Source organism: Dasypus novemcinctus, chromosome X (genome assembly GCF_030445035.2).
Source record: "Dasypus novemcinctus isolate mDasNov1 chromosome X, mDasNov1.1.hap2, whole genome shotgun sequence".
Classification (NCBI taxonomy): domain Eukaryota; kingdom Metazoa; phylum Chordata; class Mammalia; order Cingulata; family Dasypodidae; genus Dasypus; species Dasypus novemcinctus.
This window is the reverse complement of record NC_080704.1, coordinates 19155356-19182342: the sequence shown is the minus strand read 5'-3', so window position 1 is coordinate 19182342 and position 26987 is coordinate 19155356. Positions and strand designations below refer to the sequence as shown.

The 26987-nt window shown below is 42.0% G+C and overlaps 1 protein-coding gene across 1 annotated transcript; it reads right to left on the bottom strand.

The window, feature by feature from the left end:
• Positions 1 to 359: 359 nt before the first annotated feature.
• On the bottom strand, positions 360 to 25195 carry SYAP1 (synapse associated protein 1). Its single transcript, XM_004475218.5, has 9 exons — positions 24874 to 25195; positions 16374 to 16492; positions 15496 to 15562; positions 13805 to 13878; positions 8947 to 9086; positions 5472 to 5620; positions 3909 to 3967; positions 3313 to 3460; positions 360 to 912 (listed from the first exon to the last, which is right to left on the bottom strand). Exons 1-9 carry the CDS (start codon positions 25067 to 25069, stop codon positions 785 to 787), a joined length of 1080 nt encoding a protein of 359 aa, XP_004475275.1. The 5' UTR covers positions 25070 to 25195; the 3' UTR covers positions 360 to 784.
• Positions 25196 to 26987: the final 1792 nt, after the last annotated feature.

Below are 26987 nucleotides of genomic sequence, written 5' to 3'. Positions count from 1 at the left end.
CTAAAACATTTAGACACGGTGACAATTTAAACAAGAACAAGAGACCTGAAAGTGAGAATGGGCTTCTGAGGTCATTAATACAAAAAGTTGAATGGTCCCACTTTCTACAAAAACCATTACGTGAAATTCAGGAAAGCAACTTTAAATGTGGTATAGTTTAAAAAGAAAAAAGAGGAGGAAAGGGAAGCCCCAAAGAAAAATATTTTTGCACAGTATTTCTGAATGCCAAATTGTGTGATGTTTATACCATTAAAATCAACAAACGTTATCTATCTTTTGATTCCTGATGAGTTTAGAAAATACCCAGCAAGAAAATAATCCTGAATGTGCTTTCTTTGAAGAATTTCTTTGAAATCTGGTCATTTTGAGAATCATCAATTCATTTAGGTACTTTAACATACAGGTATTAAAGAAAATGCAGTGAGGGATACAAATGTTTAGAAAATCACAACTGAAGATTAAGTTATATTTTGACCTCATAGAAAACAGAACTCTAAAATTTTATTTGTGTGTCTCCATACCGACTACAAGAACAAGTCTAACTAGATTTATATTAAAGAAATATTACATAAAACATCCCTTTTTGATTATTATAATAAGTTTTGTATACTTTTTTTTTTAAGTAGAAGAGGCAAGTTTCAGCTTGAAGAAAGCATAATGAAGCAATTTTGGGTTTCAATAAAGTTATACTCTTCTGTGCCTTCTGATTCGGTGAGTCTGAACATCTAGAATTTACTGTCAATTTGCAGAATGTTAAGGATTATTCTTTTATTTCGGGAAACAGCTAATTTTCCTCTTCAAGCATCTTCTCTATTTCCTTATCCCAGTTTTCATCTCGTTTTTCTGATTCTGTCACTACTTCATACTCTTGAAGTTCCTGTTGTAGTTCTTTTTCCCAATCCGCAGGGTCCTCTGAAAGAAACAAGCGAGAAGGAAAAGATTCTTTCTGAACTCACACTGCTGGTTTTGGTTTCAACAATTCAGCCAACTTTAATTACCTATGTAAATCCTGGCAATAATCATTTTTAAATGTATCAGACTTCATCACTATGTTTTTCTTCAGAAAAACTTAAGAAATTTTAACAGTGACCAAAGAGAAATATAATTATCAAGATAAAACTGTTAATGTAGAAGCAAAGGTATCATATGTCATAAAGTTGGGGTGTTATTTTGCTTTATCTAGGCCTCAGAGCTAATTGATAAATGTTTGGTTACAAATTAATTTTTCCCACAAGTAATGATGATGACAATGATGGTAGCAAAAACAGCTAACATGTATCAAGCACTTATTGAGCCAGGCACCTGGCTGTTTTCTACATATCACTCTTTTCATCCTTAGAACAGACTACCATGATTCCACATGTTACAGATGGGGAAGGGCGAAAGTTTAGAGGTAAAGTGACTTGTCTAAGATCACACAGCTTGAGAGCGACAGGCGTGTGGGTAGAATCAGGTCTGCTGGCTCCATAGCCCCTGCTTATGCGCAACACTGACAAAGGTCCTGTTTCCCTATGTGTGGCAGTGACACCATGATCTGAAGTCACGTCGTATCTTGCTGAAGCCTGGCCTCCATTTGGAGTTCTCAAACCAGCCTTCCATATTGAGATATAGAGCTATGACTTTCAGCTTGGATACATACTATCATAAAATATCCTTTTACGTAAGTGACTGTCTACAGGATAAGGCATCTGTTTATGTTGTGTTATAAAATGAGAAAACATGTACATGTGGGCTATTTAGAAAGTAAACCTAAACTTCATTTTCATCTTTGAAAAACTTAGTTGCTAGAGAAAACAAAAACCAAATGTTGTAATTTTTCTGTAGCAGTGACTTTAAGGAAAAAGATACTGGGTGCTGTGCAGGAAACCAGCAATTTTACACATATTCATTAGGTGTTTACTGAGTGCTAAGCTCTACTTCAGGTAGTTCAAAGGGATTATAATAAAAAAAAAAAAAGGATGAGCTGTAACTGCCCTGAGGCACTTACAGTTTAGCTGGGGAGCTAAGGCATATAGAATATAAGCAAAAATTAATATGGGGACCTCATATTTTTTGAATGTAACATTAAAAAAATAGAGACAAAAAAACAACAACAATGCAAACATTAAAAAAAAAAATTAAGTGTCCCAAATTAGAAGCACAGTAGGAATTTTGAGACAAAGCAGTGCACCTGGAGTAGAAAGACCGTCAGTACTTTACGAATCCTGCATCAGGGCTCTTTCCAGTCTCCTGTGGGGCCTGGGCTACTAGCTCCATCGCCAGAAAACAGGGAACCAGCGCTAAGTCTGCTGCCGCTGTTGCCTACAACCAAGGGGGCTCAGGCCTGTCTTCCTTCCTCAGGAAGCAGCAGCCATCTTTCACGGGAAAACAGATGGGGGTGGGAAGGGGATGAGCCATGGCCCAAGGCCTAAAAAGCCCAGGTTTTCACTGCCCTTTCCCCTACCAGCTCCAACCCTGGTCTTCCTTCCCAGGTCTCTCCTCCACCATCCCTTCAAGGCATGAACTCTGGCAGGCAAGTTCCTCATTTGGGACATTCAGGTGATGGAATCACAGAATGAGCCACTGCTCTTTACACAACTGTGGCGATAGCCTGAATGCACTGTAAGTCTTAGGAGGCTTTGCGAAACACACTGTATTTGATGATTAACCCAGTCCTCTGCTTTCCAACCAGTAGAAGGCCAGTAACTTGTCATGGTATGCCAAAGAAAGCAGCCCCCTATCCCCGACTCCAGTTTCTTTTTTGTTGTTCTAATTACCTAGGTTTTTTGTTTTTAAAAGGCAGCCTGCTCCCTTTCCCAGAAGTGATGCTCCTGCTACAAAGAGCAGCCAGAAAAGGAATCTTTTACATATAGGCATAAAATGGGGCAAATGCCAGCTTATTAATTATTTTTACTTTACTTTTAAAATTTTATTATTATTTTTTAGGAAGTACCAGGGATAAAACCTGGGACCTCGTATATGAGAAGTAGGCGCTCAGCTACTGAGCTACACCTGCACCCTCAAACACCAGCTTTTAAAATGGAAGGCTGGAGAACAGTATCTCCGTGTAGCAGGTGCTCGTGCTTTCTTGTCCCATTCCTCTACTTGTCTTTGGGGCTGAGGTCCTTGGACGAATCACTCGACCTTCCTGGGCCTCAGTTTCTCCTCCCTCCCATGGGGGTGTGAGCGGTGGAGAGGGTTTCACCAGACAGGGTCTAAATTCCAACCAGACTTCAAAATGCTTTGATCGTCTTGGTGCTTAGGGCAGAAGGATGTTTGCCAGAATCCACCTTCTAGTGGGCAAATAAGAGGATATTTTTTTTTTTTTTTTACCTTCCAATACGGTTGTCTCCTCTTGCTTTTTGTCAAGTACTAGTTGCTCCATTTCTTTCCTCAGGTCCTCCTGATTTAAGTTACAGGCTTCAAAGGCATCACTGACAAACTCAGAAACACCTGGGCTAGTAGAAACCTCTTCCTCATCCTGAAATTCAACAAATGAGCTCTTGAAATGGATTTCTAAATGGCACTTATATGGTAGAGTTCTTACTTATAGTTGCCTCACAGTTTAATGCAGCACAATTTTCATCTCCTTCCTCTGCCAGTTGTAAGCTAGATCTTTGCTCTTCAACTTCTAACTTGCACAGTTGCATGGCAACTAAATGAGTTACCACCTAAGTCTATTATTCTCACTCACAGTTTGGATCACTTAACCATTCTAGCTAATCCCCAATGAGCACATCTAGAATTATTTATGACAGTAAATTGTCTCATGTCTCAGCTATAGATCTTTGATTATTCAAGTACCAGAAGCCTTTTCTTCAACAGATAAGACCTGTATGCTTAAGTAGGTAGCTTTAAATGGTATCTTAGTTACAGATTTACTTTATTTCCAGACATCAATTACTAGGTACAATGCAAAACTGTATTACCTCTTGAGGTTTAAGCTGAGATTTGATTACGACAGGTGGCGTTTTGGGCCGAACTGCCTCTAAGAAGTGAGAATAAGAGAGACAATAATTGCTTGATTCAATTCTGAATACATATTATAACAACAGCTAAAATAGTCACAAGTATGATGATACTAAATAATTTCCAGAAATGAAATTTTAGCTTGTACTTTCAGGTTTTCTGAAGTTATTACAAGAAAGAGCCATTTGAAACCATCAACACTTTACTTTGGGGGCTATTGTTTAATATATCATCATATTCAATGTTCCTTATATAAGATTTCAAGCAGGAAATAATGTTTGACTCCGGTGCTAGCAAAAGTCCCCGAAGAAGTGTTGGCTGTTTCTTTGAGGATAATGAGAATTAAGTTTTTTTAATCCACTTTCCCTTTGGTCATGAATGCTAAGAAAATGCAAAGTAAAATTTAATGCTCAATCACAGTACCCACTTCACTGGATCTGTCCTCCTGCTCTTCTTTGTTATTTTATTAGCTTTACTAGATGTACAGTCTTTACTGAATATGCCTCCTAGGTCCACTTTGTTACACAGGCAGTATTTGGTCAAATGGCATTTTTCAATGAATTTCCTAAAAAAAAAGAAATTCTAAAGAATGATAGCCAGGTGAGATTCCTGTTGACATCTCTATACAAAATGCCAGATTTGAAGTGCAGAACTTCATTACAATCCCCTGTCCCTAAAAGCAGTGTCAGATAATTTCCTAGAACAGCCTGTACAATCTGTACTTTAGTACACACGGTTTTGCTTAGTCATCTACAATTCCATGAATAATAAATGACCCTGCTTCTTGTGAGGTGAGCTCCTATCATAATTAGTACCTATACACAGCAGTTGCTCATTAAGCATTAAACAAGGCATATGTAATTAAGGCCACTGAAATGTACAGAAAAAAATGGTTAAAATGGCAATTTTTGTTATATGTTATCAATAAATATAGCATAAAATACATGTCTTATTTTAATTATCACTATAAACATTAACAGTTGCTGATATTGTAAAACACTTTTCCAAACAACAAGGGGTCAAGTGTCACAATAAGAAAGAGTCAAATGTTTAATAGTGTCTGACTCAGAGTTTGATCCCCATAACTTGGAATGCAAAGAGCTTAAATCTGCTGTAATAGTTTTATTTATTTGAGAAATATCATCAGTCTTCTTGGAAGACTGAGAAACAAAGGAAAGGAGGTATAATGAATCAGAAAGTCAAGTGTGGAGAAGAGCAAGAGAAGAGGGAAGATGACTGGTGATCAAGGGAGAAATAAGAAATAATAATAATAAATAAAAAAACAACCCAGAAGTGAGAAGAGAGATAGCAAAGTAAAGACTGGGGAAGACACAGATGAGCCAGGCCAGAGAGAGCAGCAAGAGAAGGAAATTTCCTTTGGAAAGAAAATAATTTTTCCACACAACAATGATATTTCTGGTACATGGAAGATGACAAGCTCATCAGAGTCTCTAAGATAAATTGTTTTTTGTTTTTTAAAAGTAACTCTTTGGACAGACTGAAGGGTTCTTTTCTGAATGTACCTGTCAGCGGCAAATTGTCTTCTCTGCTGTTGCTCTGCTCCTCCTTTCCTGCAGCCTGCTGCTGGGCAGCCAGGGCAGTAAGCTGTGCCGACTGCTTAATCAGGGAGACGCGGTAAAAGTAGTTCCTCCAAAACACTTCTTCCTTTACACTTTCACAGACAATGATACATTTGAGAATGCGTGTACTTAATACATGCAGGGGTTATTTGTTGTAGAGGAAAATGGAATAAATGACATTTAGAAGCATTTTCATATCCAAGTGAGGTGCAAAGAAGAATTTCTTTGCTTTTGCACTGAAAGCTGAACAAAGGGGTAAAAAGTGTCTTCTTTTTGATATTTTAATAACACTCTGCCCTATGCAGGGGGAAAAAACAAGAGTATTGCTGACACAGCAACCCTGCCAATCCCCCAATTATTTACTGTTTACAGATTAAATGCCTTCGAGCAGTGAGGAAAAAAGATTATGGGTGTTACTTATAAAAGGAAATATTTTGCACCTTTCTAATAATTAGCAATCAATAATAGTTAACAACGAGGTGGGACCATCCCCAAATCCTCAAGATTGAGGAATGAACAAAGATGAGGGGAGAATGCAACCATGGACCTAAGCAGACTTATTATTATTGTAGTAACAGAAAAACTAGTAACACGGATATAAAGACAGTGGCCACCAGAGGCTCTGAGGGGAGAGGGAGGGGGAGGGAAGAACAGGTGTAACATGGAGCATTTTGGGGACATTAGAATTGTTCTGCATGACACTGTATAATGACGGACACAGGCCATTATACATTTTGTCAAAACCTATACAATTGTACGGTGCAAAATGTAAACTATAGACCATGGCTAGTAGCAATATTTCAGTATTTGTTCAATGTACCACACTAAGGTAAGATGTTATTAATTGGGGAAAATATGAGAGGTGGAGGGGTGGGGCATATGGAAATCCGTGTATATATTTTTTTAGGTACTGGGACTGGGGATTGAACCTGGGACCTTGGATGTGGGAAGCCAGCCAGTGCTCAACCACTGAGCCACAACGGCTCCCCTGAGTTGTATATTTGTTTTTTTGTTTGTTGTTTTTGTTTTTCTTTTTAGGAGACACGGGGAACCGAACCTAGGACCTCCCATGTAGGAAGCAGATGCTCAACCGCTGGAGCCACATCTGCTCCTGTCCCCTATATTTTTGATGTAACTTTTCTGTAATCTAAAACTTCTTTAAAAATAAAGTTAAAAAAAAAAAACCAATGAGGTGGGAGATGGTTGATAAAAAAGATCTAAGTGGGGAGTGGATGCAGCTCAGTGGTTGAGGACCTATCCCCCATGTATGAGGTTCCAGGTTCAATCCCCAGTACCTCCTAAAAAAAATCTAACTGTAGTTCAACCCTAGAAAGCTACAGTGGTTCTCAAACTTGGCTGCATATTAGAATCACCTGGCATGGAATGCTGACACTCAAGTCATAAGTATAAGGGAGGGTAGACGGGAATAGGGAATCAGAGTCTGAGCAGGTGAGAGGGTGGTAGCAGAAACAGGGGACTGGTCACACAATGAGGGACTGATCTACCAAGCCCACATATTAAGAATAGTGGAAATCAGGGGAAAAAACCAGAATGATCCTTGTCATGAGATATCACCATGAACACATGGTTTTCATTCAATGCAGATGCAAATGAGCCTATGCGTGCATACACAAGCACACAAGTATTCCCCAGCTCTGTCCTCTAGGAGGGCCAAGGAGCAGTGACATCCTAATAGCCATGAGCACATCTAGTGCCCAGATCTTAGTTTCTAAATACCATTTTCCACAAAAAGGAATCAGGGTTCACTGGCTGATTTCAGGGTCAGGGTAGGCCAAGTACAAGATGAGCCTGGAATATCTTGCGCCAAAAAGCAAGTAAGTGTTCAATGAATGATGGGAACACTGATGTCAGCTTGAATGGGCTCCCACTGGCCAGTGATAATTTGAGCATCAAAATAAATAACAAGAGCAATGGATTAGAATTCATTGCATAAACTAGGACCATGAATCCATACAGATATAAATACATGACTACATTGAAAGCCCAATGAGCACTGGCATATTTAACCCAATTTCAAAGCACTTCCCCACAACATATTACTTGAAAAGGGGGTGAGTAACTTAACAGTCTATGAGCCTGACATACACTACCTTAATCAAGGGATCAAAGTGAAAAGCAATGGGACAAAATGAAAGCATGTGCTTGTGCCACCTGATAGGACAAAGGAGACTAAAGAGACATGGCAACTATATGCACCATGTGAATCTGAGCTGCAGCCTCTCGCTAAAATGGACTAATTGGGGCATAAGGTAAAACATGAATCTGGTCTGAGAATTAGATGGTAATGATGTGTAAACGAAAACTTTCTGATTTGGGTGGCATTATTGTGGTGATATAAGAGAATTCCTTGTTTGTAGGAAATCTACACTAAAGCATTTAAGGGTGATAGGGCATCAGGTCAGCAACTTAACGCTCAGGAGTCAGGAAAAAGTTGTTATACTGTACTTCCAACTTTTCTGTGAGTTGTGATTGTTTCAAAATAATAATTCAAAAACCACTGATGACTGTGCTAGCCTTAAGAGCAATTAAATACAATTTCAGGGAAACGGACTTGGCCCAGTGGTTAGGGTGTCCGTCTACCACATGGGAGGTCCGCGGTTCAAACCCCGGGCCTCCTTGACCCGTGTGGAGCTGGCCCATGCGCAGTGCTGATGCGCGCAAGGAGTGCCCTGCCACGCAGGGGTGTCCCCGCGTAGGGGAGCCCCACGCACAAGGAGTGCGCCCCATAAGGAGAGCCCCCAGCGCGAAAGAAAGTGCAGCCTGCCCAGGAATGGCGCTGCCCACACTTCCCCTGCCGCTGACGACAACAGAAGCGGACAAAGAAACAAGACACAGCAAATAGACACAGAGAACAGACAACCGGGGTGGGGGGGGGGGGGATATTAAATAAATAAATAAATCTTTAAAAAAAAATACAGTCTCAAAGGAGGAAGACAAGACTAAATGAAATCATGAAACATACACATGTGCACAAAAAGGTACCCTCCCTGCCAAATCAGGGACACCCAAGGAATGGGTTTGGTGACCTACAGAGCATGTACAATTTTGGTTTTGTTTTTTGCTGGAGCGGTTGCTAATTTTATGTTCTAAAATACTGAGACTCAAGCTTGTGAATCAGGATAGGACCTGCCTTAGATGAAGACATTATAACACATATTTATCCCATTTGTGATGGCAAAGCTGGGAGAGGAAGCTAGCCACGTTTAAGCAAAAGTGGTTGTCAGGGAGGAGTTGCTTAAGGGCAGCAGAGTCTGTTTTTATGATTAGATAGTCCAAGACGATTCTGGCCCCATCTTGGCGAGTCTTCCATGATACTACGGGTATAAGCAAGGCCATTAGAAAATGTAAATATACATGGAATGAGTGCGGTGCTCTAGCTTGAGACCACACTGCTTACAGTTTAGGAACAAGGGCGAATCGCATCCTGCTCAGCAGCTCATCTTCTTGGAGCATGACCAGGGCAACAGGGTACATCTGGTCAAAGTCAAAATTAAACTGCACACCAGCTGGGGGGTCACGGAGGAAATTCCTCTTGTCCTTTGATGAAAAGGAAAAACATAATTGATCACTCATGTGACAAAGATTTAAGTCTTCCTAAAGACTTCAGTCACAAAGTCCCCTGAGCTAGCTACCATTAATCTTTTTTTTTTTTTTTTGAGATGTGAGAACAACTGATCCTTTGGTATGGTATTTTCTAACAATCTTAACTGGAAAGAGCTTCTTAGTAGGCCAGGAAATTCAATTGTGGAAATCATACAAACTGCTTGTTTCAATGGGCACCTTTAGGTATGTGGAAAGTGGTATGAACACTCTTGGAAACATTTTAACGTGAAGGTGAAGAATCGGCAAACTGGAGATACGCGATCCAACTCATTTCTTAGATGCGTACAGGCCATGCTTGCCATAGTAGCCCTCTAGGACAGAACCCGCAGGCCAGCCTGTGCCCTGCAGGTGCTGCTACTGACATAGCTCTACTGAGCTCCGAGAGATGAGTCCCTGGGCCAAGTGCCTGGGAACACCACGGTGACTGGGAGAGGGAGTTCTTCTCCTCAGAGAGTGTCTAGTCTGGGCAACGCCCACTTATTCCCTCGTCAGACACGGGTTGAGCACCAGCATCAGGACTGGGTGCTCTGCCGCACCCAGCTTGTTGGTAACGATAGTGTGAAGTGAGCAACTCTATCCTTATTTTATGGATGAGGGAACAGGCTTAGGAAAGAAAACAGGACTTGTGCAAAGCCAGGTAGACAGCAAAGTGGCAGAGCAAGATTCCAAACCTGCCCCCTGCCAAGCCGGCCTGTCCCCACTCTACCCCAGCTGTAAATTCAGTGAGCTGTCTACCCATCCCTCAGGCTCTGTCCATTTTAACCACAGACAGTCATTTGACTTTGCAGGAGGAACACTGCTGCAGGGTATGGCAACACTCAGGGACAGTGAGCCACTGAGATCCTGCCATGCTTCCAACCTCCTCAGGCAATCCTCACAGGTCCCACAGACTCTGTCTCACACAAAAGACCCAGTGCTGGAGAGTCTCCTATGGGGAGAGTAGGGGAGCAAAATAACTGGCTCCACTCCCCCTGCCCTGCCATCAGTCAGTCTTCCTTTGAAAGTACCCTACAAATAATAGTTTCAAGTGAATTCTTCTTCATACTGCTGAATTCAGGCTCAGATCACCTGAAAGTAAGGGTCACAGAATCTAAGATCCATCAAAAGGTACAGTGGATGCCTTCAAGATAAAACCTCAACTTATTCCACTGGTGTAAAAAGATTCTCATGTCTGGATCATTATTAACTTCCCATCTGCATCCTCCAGCCCACTCACATCAGAAAGCTTGGGAAGTGGATGTGGCTCAACTGATAACGTGTCCACCTACCATATAGGAGGTCCAGGGTTCAAACCCAGGGCCTCCTGACCTGTGTGGTGAGCTGGCCCACGTGTAGTGCTGCCGCACGCAAGGAGTGCTATGCCACGCAGGGGTGGCCCCTGCGTAGGAGAGCCCCATGCGCAAGGAGTGCACCCCCTAAGAAGAGCCTCCCCGTGCAAAAAGCACAGCCTGCCCAGGAGTGGCGCTGCACACATGGAGAGCTGACGCACCAAGATGATGCGACAAAAAAGAGAATAGATACCCGGTGCCGCTGAGAATGCAAGCGAACACAGAAGAACACACAGCGAATGGACACAAGAGAGCAGGCAATGGGGGGGGGGGGAGGGGAGAGAAATAGATTAAATAAAATAAATCTTAAAAAGAAAAAAAAAAGCTTGTAATACTCTAGACTTGGAATGTCAAACCTTGCCCATCCCCCCAACATCCCTGTACCATCAGCCCAGAGTCATTGTTTCTAGGAAGCTTCTTTGGGACCACCGTTATTGTCTCCAGATAAATGAAACACCCCTCTCCTCTGCCCTTCCTTGGCATCCTGTATTACAGTTACTTATTACAGGGAATAATATTGCACGTGCAGTTCTCTAAAGCCAATAGGCTCTTTGAGGGTAGCTCTGGTGTCTAATTTATCTCAAGTTCCAGTACAAGGCTTGGCCCTGTGCAGTAATTAAAGAAGTATCTGCTGAATTGGATTTTCACAAGTATCTAATGGCAACGGTGCTATCAACTTCTTTTAACATATTATGTGGCCCTGAATGGTGCCCCCAATTCAGGTAGGTTAAAGTTTACTCTGATATACTCTCTGAGGTCTCCCAAATTAGTGTCTGGCTAAGTCAGAGAATTTAAGGTGATGATGGCAGAGATGCCAATTGTCTCCCAGAACCCCAGTATTCTTCCTTCCTTCCTTTCAAGAAAACAACTTTTGAGTTCTAGCTGGGGCATGTGGCACCCAGCCAGAGACTGTATTTCCCAGGCTCCCTTGAATCTAGGACTGGTCATACGTTTAAGGTGCCAAAGGAATGTGAGCCTCGGTGATAGATGTAGTTTCTAGGATTTGTCCTTAAAATAGTTGACATGCCCACCTCTTTCCCTCTTCCTACCTGCTGAAACATAATCATGATATTGGGGAGTTGTCGTCAACCAGATAGAGGACAACATCCTAGGGGACAGTAATGGAAGAAGACAGAGGGAACCTGGGTCCCTGGATGTCTTCCTGGAGCAAAGCCTCCCTATTTGCTTTGGATCGTCGACCTCTGTTCTGTTAGATGCGAGAGAAAGAAGGGGAAGAGAGATAAACTCATGGCTTATCTAAGCTACTATATTTTTTTATTTCTCTATTATAGCAATGTAGCTGGTCTCTTAACAAATCCAGCAGCCATTGTAAAGGAGGCACTGAAGAGGGTTCAAAGCCTAGGGGTCAGGCAGAAAGCTAGGGCACTCCCTCTGGGTGTGTCCGCATGCAGCGCTCACTGCGTCATCCGTCCAGCAGATGCTCATGCAGTCGTTGCTGGGCTCCCTGCAATGTGCTATCAGCTGAGCGGTGACCAGGACAGATCAGGTCCCTGCCTTTCTGGAACTTGTATCTGAGTGGAGGGCAGGGAGAGGCAGAGGTGAGAACGAGGTTTAGGCTGCTATGGCTATGAGACCGGGTAAGAGTGGAGGGCTAAAAGGGCGGTAAGGGAAGGCCTCTACGAGGAGGTCACAGTTGAGGTGACATCTTGAGGAAAGATGGGGGGAGGTTCCAGGAAGAGGGGACAGCAAGCACCAAGGTCCCAAAGTCAGACAAAGCTTGGCCTAGATGTGTAACAGAAGAAATAGTGGCTGCAGTGCTGGGAGCCAAGGGAGCCAGGCCCACGGGAAGAGGCCTAGCCAAAGGTCAAGGGCCTCAGAAGCCAGGGGAGCAAGCTCAGGTTTTAGTCTGATAGCAATGAGACACCCTACAATGTTCTCTGTAGCAAAGTGATACAAAGTGATTTATGCCATAAATGGATCCTTCTGGCTGCTGAGAGGAGACTGACTATACTGGAAAGGGGCAAGAAAGGGAAAGCAGTGGATGCCTCAGGTAGGTGATGAGGGGACCAGGACCTGGTGGTGGCAGCAGAGAAGTAGACCAGAACCATATTCTGAAAACAGAACAGACAGATCATACTAACGAGTGTGTGTGTGGGGTTGACTCAGTGGTGACTCCTTGGTTTGTGCTAAAGAAACGGTGGGTAACTGGGGTAGCTGGAGTCTTCTGTGCTGGAGTTGATGAGGAGAGGAACCCGTCTGGGGGACAGAGGAGCTGTGGGGACTTGACTGGTGAGTACTTGAGGCTTGCCCTCAAATGACACTGACTCTCACAATTCCACTTATCTCACTTATCTTCTTGGGATAAGCAGATATGGATCTTCAGTGTCCAGTTTGGCTATAATCAGTAAAGAAAACACCCACAGGATTCACACGGAAGTAGTAACAGATGATTAATCCTTTAAAGATTTTCCTCAATGGAAAGAAAAATCTTTAAAAGACCAGGGGAATGGCAACAGAAAGGACGGAAAGTCCAGTTCTGTGTTGGTTTTATGTATTGAGGTTCCATTTATGATTTTATCTGATTTTTAAAAAAAGGTTAAAAATAAAAGCTTGACAACACTGAGAGTAAACAAGAGCTATTCACTGAGCCTGCCATGCTGGGTGCTGAGGATAAAGAGATAAAAGCCAGCCTTTGCCCTCTAAGAGGTCACAGTTAAGTGGAGAACACAGATAAGAAACAAATACCAGTCAAGTGTAATTTGAGGGTGCCCTTCCCTTACCTGTAAAATGGGGATAAACATCCCTACCTATCTCTCCAGACCTGCTGGAAGGATCAAAAGAGATAATATGGGAGAAAGGGCTTTCTCGAACTGTCAAGGGCTACTCAATTGTTGACTGCTATTGCTACATTTCCTTTGAAGTTCTAAGGTAAGATTCTGTGGGACAGTAAGTAGAATTTTACTCCCGTCAATTTCAAAGTTTCAAATAGATATATACAGCAGTTAAAGAGAAAATCTTGAATATAACCATCTCATACGGAAGAATCAGAATGCTGCTTAAAAACTTTATATTAGAGCATCTCTCAAAAGATTACCTTAATAATAGAATATTTTTAAGACTGCAAGAATTATTTTGCATGATAGGCTATAATTTTACATTAAGGAAAAAGAACCTAAGGATAAGCAAATTAAAAGTCAGTGAAAAAAAGGTGAAAGTTGATGTGTTTATTCCTAACATCTCAAAATATTAAAAATCTGTGTACGAGAAAAAATTTCTGCTATGGATAAAAAGTCATATTAACATAGATGCCACATGATAGGAAAAAAGTATACTCTATATCCAGTATCACAGTCAGAAACTTACAGCTGATAAGGCCAAGATTTGCTGCTGAATTGTTTCTTCATCATGACTGTCAACCCATGGGGGCACTGCTGCTTCTGTAAGGTTGTAATGGCAAAAAGGAAAAGAGAAAGACAGGTTACAATGGTGACACTGTAGTCATGCTTTGAAAGAAGGAGCAAGGAGCTCCACATCTTACCATTGACTTTCAAATATGAACATTCCCTGTAGTATCTCCATGCTTCAGACAGGAACAAACTGCTGGATGAGAGGATGTACATTTAATTTAGAGCAGCAATGACCAAAAGAACTTTTTGTGATGATGGAATGTTTTACATCTGTACTGTCTAATATGGAAGCCACCAGCTACATGTGGCTACTGAGAAGTTGAAATGTGGTTCATGTGCCTGAGGAACTAAATGCACAGATCTAGATGAGCCATGGATATCTCAAGCACAGTGTAGTCCCCTGACATACTGTAACCTGCTTTCCTTTTCCTGCACATGCTCCTTTCACCTGGATATCTAACTGGTACTTCAAAACTGAACTTGGGGAAGCAGATGTGGCTCAAGCAGTTGGGTGCCTGCCTATCACACGGGAGGTCCTGGGTTCAGTTCCCAGTGTCTCCTAAAGAAGATGAGCAAGACAGCAATCTGGTGCAGCAAACTGATGCAACAAGATGACATAGAGAGGTGATGCAACAAAGAGACACAATAAGGAAACACAATGAGAAACATAACAAGCAGGGAGTGAAGGTGGCTGAAACGATTGGGTGACTTCCTCCCACATGGGAGGTCCCAGGTTTGGCTCTCGGTGCCTCCTAAAAAGAAGATGAGCACACAATAAACAGACACAGAGAGCAGACAGCAAGCACAAACAATGGGGGAGGGGGGAAAATAAATGTTAAAAAACGAAACAAAACAAAAAAAGACTGAACTCACCTCCTAACCTTTCACCCTCTCCCCCATAGTTTCTATCTCAGAGGCACCAGCTTCTACACCAGGTACCCAAGCCAGGATCAATTTTACTGCTTCCAGTTAATCATGAGATCACGCTAAACTATGGTTTATTCATCCAAAAGAGCTGCTTCCCTCTACTGGGTTTATCTAGGTAAGATGCCTGGTAAGTAATTCAGGCAGTGCTTTGTGAATTTGTGGCACAGCTCAAACTGAATTATTTTATTCTACTTTTGCCAAAATCAAAGTCATAAGGCTCATTTGCATTTGGGTACCACCTAACTGTAAAATTAGGCATTTTGAGACCTTCTAACTGCAAACATTTACAGAAGTAATTTTCAGCAAATAAATTTGTTGAATAAGTTCCCTGAAAACCCCATGAATTTTCATGCCTGTCACTGCAGGTGCCAGCCACTCCCCCTGGAAAGCTGTCCTGCTTTTTCTCCTGAAGAAAACAAGAAGGAAGCCAACAATTACTATAGGTATATGTAACACACCTTACTCTCTTTCAGAGCCAGCTCCCCAAAAGGGCTGTCACTGGCTGACTTCACCCAATATCCAAGCTGCCGGGGACAATTTACTCCCTTCGAACCTCAAAGGTTTGTCTTCCTGACTAGCTTCTGAGCTACCCAAGAGATGGGGGCATTTTTGCCCCCATTTTTGTACTCTGAGAGCCTCAGCATAGTGTCTGGCATATAACAGATGCTCGATAAAACTTGGCAGATTAAATAAGTAATGTAAAACAAAACTATACCATACCTGACTTTTTTGTATGTTGCTCCTGAACAAATTTTTCCTGTTCCTTCTGAAAATCTCCTATAATTGTCTGTTAAAAGAATACATAAAGAACCAAATTACTTTGAAAAGTTAACTATTAGATAAGAACTAAAGAGTTTAAAAGTTTATTTGAAACATTTTACTCATTTGCTTTGAATAAGAAGGCTAAAAAAGTACCACTTCCCCATTTTCCCAACAAGAAAAGATCTCCAGTGTTTTTGAATTTACGCACACAACTCCCCCATTATGAAGGACTGTCTTTTCAAATGCAAAATAAAATGAACTAATGACTTGATTTTTTCTATTATTCTATAAATAAGAAAAAAAAATGGTCCAAACTCATTCTAATAAGACATGCACACAACAAAAATATCCAGCTAAAAATATATTTAAGGTTTAACTGATGGCCTCCTTAGCTCAGATGATTATAACATAAATAATCTTCCAGAGGCCCAGACCTCACAACAAAAATGAAACAAACTCACTTTTGAGAGTCTTAAAAAAGTTTTTTTCTTTTCCCTAATGGGCTAGGACTTTCAAAACTTACCCTAATACAGAAGCGTGAATATGTCCTGAAACAGTTATATTTTCCAATTAAATCCACAATTTGAAAAGTTGAATATAACTCAAAAGTTTAATTCAGATTAAAATAAAAATCAAAATTATTTAAATCAGGTAATTTATATCATAGCCATGTCTTATACAAAAGGAGAAAAAAATCCAAAATCTTATCAATTAATATTTTTATCAGAATAAAATGAAGTTCTACTTGAGTTAATAAATTCATAGGAAGAAGGAACAATTATATTATTACTATTGAGTTTCATAAATTTCTACTCCCAAAAGATATTTAAATATACCTTATCAATGATGCCATCTATTTTACCTTCTTCTACTGATTTCTTTATCGTTTGTGCTGTTTCAGCAACTGATTCAGTTATCTTTTTTGTAGCAGCAGATGCAAAGTTAAATAGATAGTCTGTAAAGAATGAAAAGGAATCTATTTCTATTCAGGCACAATAGTTATCGTAGTTGTGATTTTTCCCTTTTAGAGCTCTTGTTAAGGATTTATTATTATAGAACAAGTTCCTTATTAATTAGGCCTTGAGAGGAAGAATGAAAATCACTGACAGTATTACACTTTCTTGTTAGACTAGCTGTCCATACTGGGCCTTTAACTCATCTCTTTCAAAGACAGCATACTACTCCCCTACCCCAGCTGCTGTTTCAAACTTTTCTTGCCCTGCTCAAGTCTCTAGTTCTAACTTATCTCAGTAAATCATCTCCCTTCCCACTTTTCAAATAAGATCAAGACTCCTTTACATTCTCCTTCCTTTTTAGTCCCCCAAGTGTCCTATCTTTATTTTCTCCTCCTTCCCTCTTGTTTAAAGAAAAAAAAAATGTCCCTCCTTTCCCAGATTAACCTATCCCATGATAAATCTGGGGAAAATTTTAATAAATAGAAATCTTGGCAAGCCCGAAAAGAAATACCCATATAAATCTCTTAACTAAAAAGAATGAGCTAATATGTAGAGCAAGATTAAAATTGGAACAAACTTCATCTTTACAAAACAAAACAAAAACACAAAATTAACATCCCCAAAGACCTGAAATGACAATGTCTCAATGCTCAACTGCACTATAATATAATGGACTATTGGTGGGCAAATCTCATTTCCAAGTGCACACACTTTACAGAATCTGGCCTGCAGGAAGAGACCTAAGGGAGGTTCTCAAGTTGGGCCAGCTTTGGGGATGTTTCTGGGCACCTGACCTGCGGGGCTTCTCTCGAAGGAAATATCTGGTCCATGTCAAAGAAGTTTTGCATCTGTTACTTGCGCCCGTTGAGAGGCAGGCACGTAGACTCTTTCAGTAGTCAGGCAGGTAGGAAACCCCCATAAGAATGGCAAAGGGAGCCGAGCACTCCTGATTAAATCCTCACTGTCAGTGGTATCACTTTCAGGGAGTCAGGCAATCTGTACTGGTATCTGGGATAGTGCAGTATTCTCTCCTCATCGGAATGACCATTTCCCCAACTTTCCATATCCTTGACCATTAAACGAAGTCTACTTTCTCCAACTGAGTCTGTTGGCACCTGTCGGTCATACCAATATCCCATTTTGTTCCGCTGGTCCCATTCTCCCCTGCTCTTATTCTACATTCATGAAGTCTTTTCATATCTCCAAGGAGGCTTCAAACAGGTTATTCCCTTGGTTGAAACCCTTTCATCTGCCTTCTCTTTATCTGGCTGACTCTTACACATTCTTTGGGTCTCCTCTGGAATATCTCTTCCTCAGGGAAATGTTCCCAGACTTAGACTAAAGTAAAAGTAGGTAGCTCTGCAGTGTGTTCCCTCAGGGCCTTGTCTTGCCTGATGGGACAATATTCATGACACTCTATCAATTACTTGGTCAATGTCTGTTTTCTCAGCTAGACTGAAGGCCCACCCTAAGCCCCATCCCGGCAGGGACTGAGATTGCCAGATACACCACTGTAACCCCAGAGGGTGATTGATAAGAACTTGTTGAATGGATTAAAGGGCAGTGACAAAATAAGGCTGAGCTTTAAGGAGGTCACTTATTTTCCCTTTAGTTATGACTAGTCTACTTACCCAGAGTGATATGAAAAAATTGGTAGACAATGACAAGACTTTCTAAAAATATTCTTTGCAGACAGCAAATCTAAAGTTCTACCCCTCCCAAAAAAGTATTCCTTTTATTAAGATTTTTCTCAATAATGTATTTTGAATTAGAATAGTCTTTTTTTAATTCTGAGGGAGGAATGCCATTGAAAAACTGGTATTTGAGTATAATAATCTCAATGAACAGATTTTAAGTACTCTGTGGGTGGAATACACTGAACACAGTGAATGTTAAAGAAAGCCCAAATCTAGCCCTCAAGGAACGTTTGCTTCCAAAGAAAAAATAAATAAACGAGCCATGACAAGAGGAGGAAGCTTATTCAATAAACAGAGGAGGCACAGAGAGAAGGGAGGGAGAACCGTCTCCAAGGTCTCCAATGAGTAACTGGAGGGTGGCCTGGGTTTTGAGGTAAGAGTGAGAAGTGGAAGAGAACAAGAGGTTTTCTGGTCAGAAATTTGAGAAAAGATGAGATGTGCTCTATTAATTTTATAAAGAGTTTGTCTGATACTAAGTTAAGTCAGTTTTTATCAAGTGGTTAGGAACAAATTGAGACTGAGGAGAAATTTCATGAGTTAACAGGAAGTAACAGGAGAATACAACGTCTGCTTTAAGAACTTAGGCAAAAAACAAAACAAACAAAAAAAACCCAGAGAGAGTCTGAAATGAAGTAGCCACTACAAGAGAACGTGACTTCAAATGAAAAATTCTGGGAATGAGTATGACTTAGCAAACTTGCAAGGAGGGGACAGAGCTAATATGTAAAGCAGGTATTTTACCTTCATTTTCATGATGTCATTTTGTTCTCACAGCCTTCCTGGGAAGAAGAGAAGCTATAAACTATCCAGTTTACAGAAAAGGGAGGTGAGGCTCACAGAAGATCATTTGCCCAGTGTGACAGTGGCAGACCCTGGTGACTGCCTACCCAAGACCCTATCTCTTTCCTCCTTGCGCAAAGAATTTTGTTTGGGTGCCAGTGTGCCCAGCCCCAGAGAATGAGTCATGATAGGTCTACCCCAACCAAGGTAACAGTATCTCTTTGTCAGGATCCTTTGTCAGATACTTGCTTTCCTAGAGTCTTTTGGAGCTTGGAAAAGCCATTTGGGGAAGCAGACTTGGCCCAGTGGTTAGGGCGTCCGTCTACCACATGGGAGGTCCGCGGTTCAAACCCCGGGCCTCCTTGACCCTTGTGGAGCTGGCCCATGCGCAGTGCTGGTGCGCGCAAGGAGTGCCCTGCCACGTAGGTGTGTCCCCCCGCATAGGGTAGCCCCACGCGCAAGGTGTGCGCCCCGTAAGGAGAGCCGCCCAGCGGGAAAGAAAGTGCAGCCTGCCCAGGAATGGCGCCGCCCACACTTCCCGTGCTGCTGAGGACAACAGTAGCGGACAAAGAAACAAGACTCAGCAAACAGACACAGAGAACAGACCCCCCGGGGAGGGGGGGGGAATTAAATAAATAAATAAAATCTTAAAAAAAAAAGAAAAAAGAAAAGCCATTTGACAGCTCTGGTCAAAGACTTATAGGGAAACCTGCAAGGCAGCAGCTGGGAAAGATTTGCTTTCTCAATGAAAAGGGAGATGCAGGAAGAGAGAGTCCCATTCATCGCTGTCTGCTTCAGGTGCTGTCTGGTGGGCCTGGGGACAGAAAGCCCTCCCTGTGAATGGTGGAGAGGAAACATTCAAAGAGCCTGGTTCCCTGATGATAATATTGAACCATGGAGCCAACCCTGGGGCCTCCCCGCTGTAGACTTTTTATAAACTCTGCAGTTTACAAGTGAGTTAACACATCAGGCCTGAGAATGCCATCCTTGGAAAGGACTGTTTGCAAGGTGGGCAATCAGCTATTGTCTGAGACCTTAGAATGCGGGAGACCACCATTCCCTAGCTGATAAGAATAGCTCACTTGTGTCTTGTTTGTATAAACAATATGATTTAGGCTGAACACCTGCTTTCCTTCTGGGAGTCTAGTGTTTTGGTACTTTTTTTTTTTTTTTTTAATTTTTTTATTTTTTATTGACTTTGTAATAATGTTTTGGTACTTTGTAGGTAGGGGGTACCTATGTGACTGGCCCTCAATAAAATCCTTGGGTACTAAGTATTTAATGAGCTTCCCTGATAGACATTTCACATGTTGTCACCACTCACTGCTGGAGAAATTAAGTGCATCCTGGGAGACTCCACTGGGAAAGGACTCTTGGAAGCTTGAGCCTTGTTTCCTCCGGACTTTGCCCCATGCGCCTTTTCCCTTTGCTGATTTTGCTCTCTATCCTTTTCCTGTAATAAATCATAGCTGTAAGTAAGACCACATGCTGTGTCCTATGAGCCTTACTAGCAAATTGTCAAACCTGGGGGTGGGCTTGGGGACTCCCAACACATAAATAATAAATATCCTCTAGTTAAGCCTCTTCATTGGATTTTTTCTAATTTGCAGCCAAATTTTCTGTAATTTGCAAATGATATAGTCATATAGGAACCCAAACACAGGATAACTGCATCAAAATCCCAAACTCCTGCCCCAATCCCATAATGGCTTATGTCAGTTGAGCAAAAGGAGTGGAATGATAAAGGTAAAGGAAGGTGTGAGGGCTCTCAAAGGCTAGAGAAAGCATAACTTTATCAGAGCAAGTGGAAAGAAAGCTAGAACACAGGTCCTGCTGCTAGAATAGGAAAATACTAAGCACACAGAGACAAAACCTTAGAAAATTAATATTCTTGTAGCGAGGTACTATATTTCATAAAGTTTTTAGCATCTTAAATGTTGGAAGGGACCTTAGAGCTTACCTAATTCAGCCTCCTATTCAGGTAGCTCGACTCCAGGGATGGGGAGCATATACTTTGAAGGGAGTCAGTTATTACTGTTATCCATTTCTAATTAGAACATTCTTTTCCCCCTCCCTTGTCATTTCTACCTCTCGAGTTAATATAAAAACAATTTCCTTTCTACCAGAATGCTGGGCAATGTTCCTAAGTTTTGTCTTCAAGTTCAAATTCCCAGTTCTTTTAAGTATTGTTCATAAGCTATGGGATCCAAGTCTTCACCATTCTCATTGCACTCCTTGTGGCAAATGTTCGGGTTTGTCATCCGAACTCAAGTGGATAGTGTACCTTCTACATCAAAGCAAACATACGCTTTGCAACAAACAATACTTTCCAACAAACACACTAACTTTGGGGATCCGCTTAAGTTTGCAAGTTAGGCATCTAGAACTTGAAATGTACTTTCCCCACAGAAAAAAAAAGGAGGACAGCCTAATTAACACAGTTCCACTGCAATCCTATCTCTTCAAAGCTGTGAAGGAAGAGGAGATGGCCCTTCCTCCATTCCTGGGCACGGACTAGTCTTAGGAACATTTTTGAAATAGCCAAAGCTCATCTTTGGTCACCTTCCCACTGATTTAAACCGTGCAAATGATTCAGATATTTAATACTCCCAGAGTGTGGGGAATTTTTAGAAAGAGTGCAGATAAATTTCTAATTTGGCCGACTTTAACCAAAATAAAAAACAAACAAAATAAACCAGTTCCTGCTGAAGAAGTTACCATAGGGCAGTGGGGCCTTCAGGGAGGTAGGGAGGAGCCCTGAAGTGAGCGGCCCTATATATTGTTTCCTCTCTCTGAAGCAGGCCCTCATGGGGAATCGTAAGTGTACCAGGAGGGAGTGCCAAGGTTCAGGTTTGGTTTTGGGTGAGGGAGTGGAACGTATGCCTAGGTATCCACCACAGGGAGCTGGCCATTTATGAATAGGTCACCACAGACCAGGAGCCCATCTGGCAGGCAGGCACTCAGCAAATGTTCGCAGAACAAATGGGGGCTCCCGGGGGATTCTATGCAGATCTTAAAAGACGAAAGAAACTAATACCAGTGGCACATGAAAAGATGCTCAACATCATTAACCATTATGGAAATGCAAATAAAAACCAGTGAGATAGCCCTTTACACTCAACAGGGTGCTATTATTATTATTGTTATTTTTTAAAAGGACAATAAAATAATTGTTGGCCAGGATGTAGAGAAATTGGAATCCTCTACATAGCCAGTAGGAATGTAAAATGGTGCATCTGCTTTGGAAAACACTTCAGCAGTTCCTAAGAAAGTTAAGTCTAGAATTACATGACCCAGCAATCCCACTTCCAGGTATATGCCCAGAAGACTGAGAGCAATGACTTGAACAGGTATTTACACACATGTTCATAGCAGCATTTTTCACAATTGCCCAAAGATAGAAGCAGTCCAAGTGTCCAAATGATGTAGGCTATGGGTGGGGGCGCTGTTCATCTCTTCGTAGATAGCCTGAGCTGTATGTGTCCTGAGCTGTGCGTTTGGGACAGTGAGAACTGCAGCCCTGCCCTTGGTAACCATGACAACAACTCCGGTCCTGGAAAAACAGTTTAGCAATGCAAACTCTATCATCTTCAGGTATTCAGGAGGAAAATGTAAACCAATGTGCTAAAGCTTATCTAGAAGGTATGAAGTCCATGCTAAAAGCTTACCTAGGATGTGGAAGATATATGTTAATTTAAGCTTATTGAGCACTAAAACAAAGAATCATTTGACCTTTCCTCTGTATAAAAAGAACTCAAAAATCTTGGTTGGGGCTCGGATTTTGAATGAGTAGCTCTGGGTCCGGCCAGCCATAAATAAATCCTTTTTCCTTCCCAAAATTATTCCTGAGTCCTGGCCTTTCTATATGCAAATAATCGAACCTCTCTCAACTTCTACAAACACAATGAAGAATGAAAGGGTAAACAAAATATACAATGGAATATTTTTCAGCTGTAAAAATGGGATGAGGTTCTGATACATGCTATGACATGGATGAACCTCGAAGATATGTTAAGTGAAGCCAGAAACAGAAGGACAACTATTGTATGACCTCACTTATATGAAATAATTAGAATATGTAACCTCATGGACCCAGAAATTAGAATACAGACTGGTTACCGGGGTGAGGGTAGGGTGGGGAATGGGCAGTTACTGTTTAATGGGTACAGTCTCTGTTCTGTGTTATGAGCACATTTTAGGAATGGATAGTGGTGATGGCAGCACAACATTGTGAATTTTTAATTAATTGTAAAAATGGTTAAAATGGTCAATTGAATGGAATATATATGTTATCTCATAAAAAATTTAAAAATCATAAAGGTATGTACAAATTGTCTACCTGAATGTGGTTAAGAGGGGAAGTTCTAGGTTGTATATATGTTACTGGATAAAGCTCTGAAGAAGCCACAGAAGGGGAGCTGATGTGGCTCAGTAGGAGAGCACTGGCTTCCCACATACTATGTCCAGGGTTCAATCCCTGGCCCCAGCACCTCAAAAAGAAAAAAAAAAAAAAGCCATGGAATCGTACAACACCGTAAACCCTAATGTAAGCTATGGATTATAGTTAGTAGTATAAGTACAATAATAATCTTTCATCAATTGTAACAAAGCTACCACACTAATGTGAAGTGTGGTAATAATAGGTAAAGTTGTGTGTGAGGGGGGTATATGGGAATTCTGTACTTTCTGCATGGTTTTTCTATAAAACTACAACAGCTCTAATTAAAATAAAAAGTATGCATAATATAAACCAATTTTGTTAGGAAATTTTTGTGTGCATAAAGAAATATCTGGAAGGATATAGACCAAGGTGGAGTGCAATAATGAAAATAGTTTTTTTTTTTAAAGACCAAAGAAACTAATCTACTCAGTGAGTCAGGCTCATAGGTGTTTAATTTCAGTTTTCAAAAGAGATGAACCTTTCCAAAGATAACACACCTCTTACAATCAATATGTAGAAATAAAAAAAAAACATGATTATCTTTCTTGTCTCTCTGAAAATCTGTGTATAAACTAAAATCTTTATGTCTTTCTAAAATTACATACATTTCACAAACGAAAGCGCTCTCGTGTATTTTATAACTTTAAGTCCTCAAACAACATGTGTGTATAAAACCTTAGCCGCCCTGAAAGATCAGACGAGTCTGATGAGAAGGCAGCTTTTTAGAAAGACACAAGTGAATTAGTTCCAAAGTAGACACCCATATAAAAACATTAAAAATATATTCAAAGATTCTTGTTACGAAGTAAAAATCTGAAGTTTCAAGTTGACAATAAAGTCTTCACTAAATTTTAAGAAGCCACTTTTGATACACCTCTGACAATAAGTGAAAAGGGCTCTATTTTCTATGAAATCCCCACTTTTATCTATCTCAGCTACCTAACACAGCCTCTCAGCTCTAACCAAACTCATCTAGAGGAAAAAGGTCCCATGGTATTTAAAAAAGAATGCAAGACTGGAGCATTCAGTAACTTCGGACAGTATGTTCTGCCTGGAGCATTCAGTAACTTCGGACAGTAAGTTTTGTCCTAAGTGCACTTTGCAATCAACTCAAGCTCGCCCACGTTCCAGTCCGGGGTGGTTGCGAGGCTTTTCAAGCCTGCAGACGTCGGTCCACACCGCTTTCCTGAGACGCTGCTCCCAGGGTTTACAAACTGGGCAAAGACTGATACCTCACCAAGAACTACTGGCACAGGCCGTCGACTACTGGCACCGGCCATCGAGAAAAGAAGCTCCAGCCTTCGAGACCCTCCCCAACCCCTCCCGTCTGGTCCAATAGTCTGACACACCTTGCTCAACTCTCCTCCCCATTTCCTACCCCCGCCCCCGGCCTGTGGCTTCACCCGGGAGGGATGCGGGCACTCCTCCACACCCTCGGCTCCCGGGGCCGGGAGAGACTCACTGCCGAGGCCTTTGGCCTGGTGGAGAAGGACCTCCTGGTCTTCCGCTTGCTGCGGATCCTGTTCCCCAGACTCCGCCACCGCCTCGGAGCGCTGCCTGGGTAGAGCGTCTCCCTCGGACGGCCCATCTCCCACGGACTTCCCGTCGCCCGCCGCCAGCTGCTCCAAGCCCAACCAACTGCTCAGACCCCGGAACATCCCGCCCAACGGGCCGCCGCCGCGGACCGGGTCCCTGGAGACCCCAGCGGTAGCCGCCTGCTCTGCACTCTACCCCGCCCGTCTCCCAGGGAGATGACCGGAAGCCGGAGCGACGTGGGAGCAGCCTGTCTACCCGTCTCCGCGCCTCTATGGTACCTTCGCCGCCGGCTGCTCTTGCGTCACTTCCGGCCTGCCGGGAAGGACGGTGTCAATAGCTTTATTGTTCCTGTGGGAAATAGACAAAGAGCTTTCCCCGCGTGCCACTGCGCTGCGTTCCTTTCCTTCTTATCGGCATTGCAGGAGACTGATCCCTGATTTACGCGTGTGGACGGCGTCTTCTTTGCCACAGCCCTACCCAGTCTCCCATTTTATGAGGGCTTATAAGCGGCTTGGCTGGCGCCTTAGCCTCCCCTTTTCAGGTCTGACTGGGCCAGCTCCCTGCGGAAATGAATGAGCCCAAATCAAAACTGGCCCAAAGGCATCACCATCCCAGAACCCTCAGGATTGGGGAATGAACAATGGACTAGACTTGATTCTAGCAGTGGAAGAACTTTTGTCACAGATGTGGAGGCAGTGGTTACTCGAGGTTCTGAGGGGAGGGAGAGGGAAGGACGGGTGTAATATGAGGGCATTTGGGACTTGGGTGTTGTCCTAGGTGACATTGCAATGGTGGGTACAGGCCATTCGGTATCTTGTCATGGCTTGCAAGTTTGTGCAGGAGAGAGTGTAAACTACAGTGCAGACCATGGTCCACGGTTGGTGGCCGTGCTCCAGGATGTATTCATTAATTGTGACAAATGTGCCACACTGGTGGGGGATTTGTTTGTGTGAGAGGGTATGGGAGGGGTAGGGAGCGGGGCATGTGAGAGTCTCCTATATTTTTAATGTAACATTTATGTAATCTAAGTATCTTATAAAAATAATTTTTAAAAAGTATATTAAAAAAAACACCCCCAAAAACAAAAACGAAACTGGCCCAAGGCCTCTAGGTTCTATTCCCAGGGAATACGGGGCAAGGAGGAACATGTTAAACGACATCACAGGGTGCAGACAGCAAACTCCAAACCGAGAAACCCCAGGACATATGGACCTTGTTTCTTCAATTAAATTGTGAGGACTACAGCTAGAGAGATGGAGGAGGAACCTATGGATTAAACATAAACCATGGCAATGTGTGGACTTTATTTGGATCCTAATTCAAAGCACACACATTGAAAAAAAAATCCTGCTGTTTGTGAGAATTGAAAATCTGGACGCTGGATAGTTGGCGAAATTAAGGAATCGTTAATTTTTTAAAAAAGTGTGGCAATGGTATTGTGTGTGTTTTCAGAACGTTCATATCTTTTAGCAAGTCGCACAAATATTTATCAATGGAATGGTACAGTGCCTGGGATTTGCTTGAAATTAATACAGAATGGGGGAACATGGGTGGGGATATAGTGAAACAAGCCTGAGTAGGGGTCGATAATTGTTGAAGCTGGGCAGTTATACTATTATGCTTACATTTCTATACGTTTAACTTTTCCATAATAAAATGTAAAACAAACAAAAACTGGCAAAGTGAACAACTAACGCTTCAGAGCAGGAAGTTCAGCAACTTATTGCCCAAACATACACTCCAGCAATCTGTTGGCAAAGGACCGCTCCCCCCACTATTTTGAGAAGTAGGATAGCTCCAGTGATCTGTGTGAGGAGGTGGGGGCTGGTTCCAATTCTGATTTCCCTGCCATCCAGTTTTCCAGCCTGACCTCTATTTACTCTCTATTCAGGTCCAAGACTTTAGCTTAACAAGTCCAACCAGTTTTTAGAACCCGCGGATATGTGTTCAGCATTAAGTCAGGAGACATTTTAGGACCAATGCCTTTCTAAGATTTATTAAATCAGTGAGAAAGTGAAAGTGGTTGACGCTTGCCAGAAA

What these genes read in the sequence shown, in the direction of transcription:
- SYAP1 (XM_004475218.5), bottom strand. Translation starts at nt 25,069, where the DNA reads ATGTTCCGGGGTCTGAGCAGTTGGTTGGGCTTGGAGCAGCTGGCGGCG. An exon ending in AAATCTTGGCCTTATCAGCT is followed by an intron (nt 9,087 to 13,804) that starts GTAAGTTTCTGA and finishes TTTTCATCAAAG; the next exon opens with GACAAGAGGAATTTCCTCCG. An exon ending in TTCGCCCTTGTTCCTAAACT is followed by an intron (nt 5,621 to 8,946) that starts GTAAGCAGTGTG and finishes TGTCTGTGAAAG; the next exon opens with TGTAAAGGAAGAAGTGTTTT.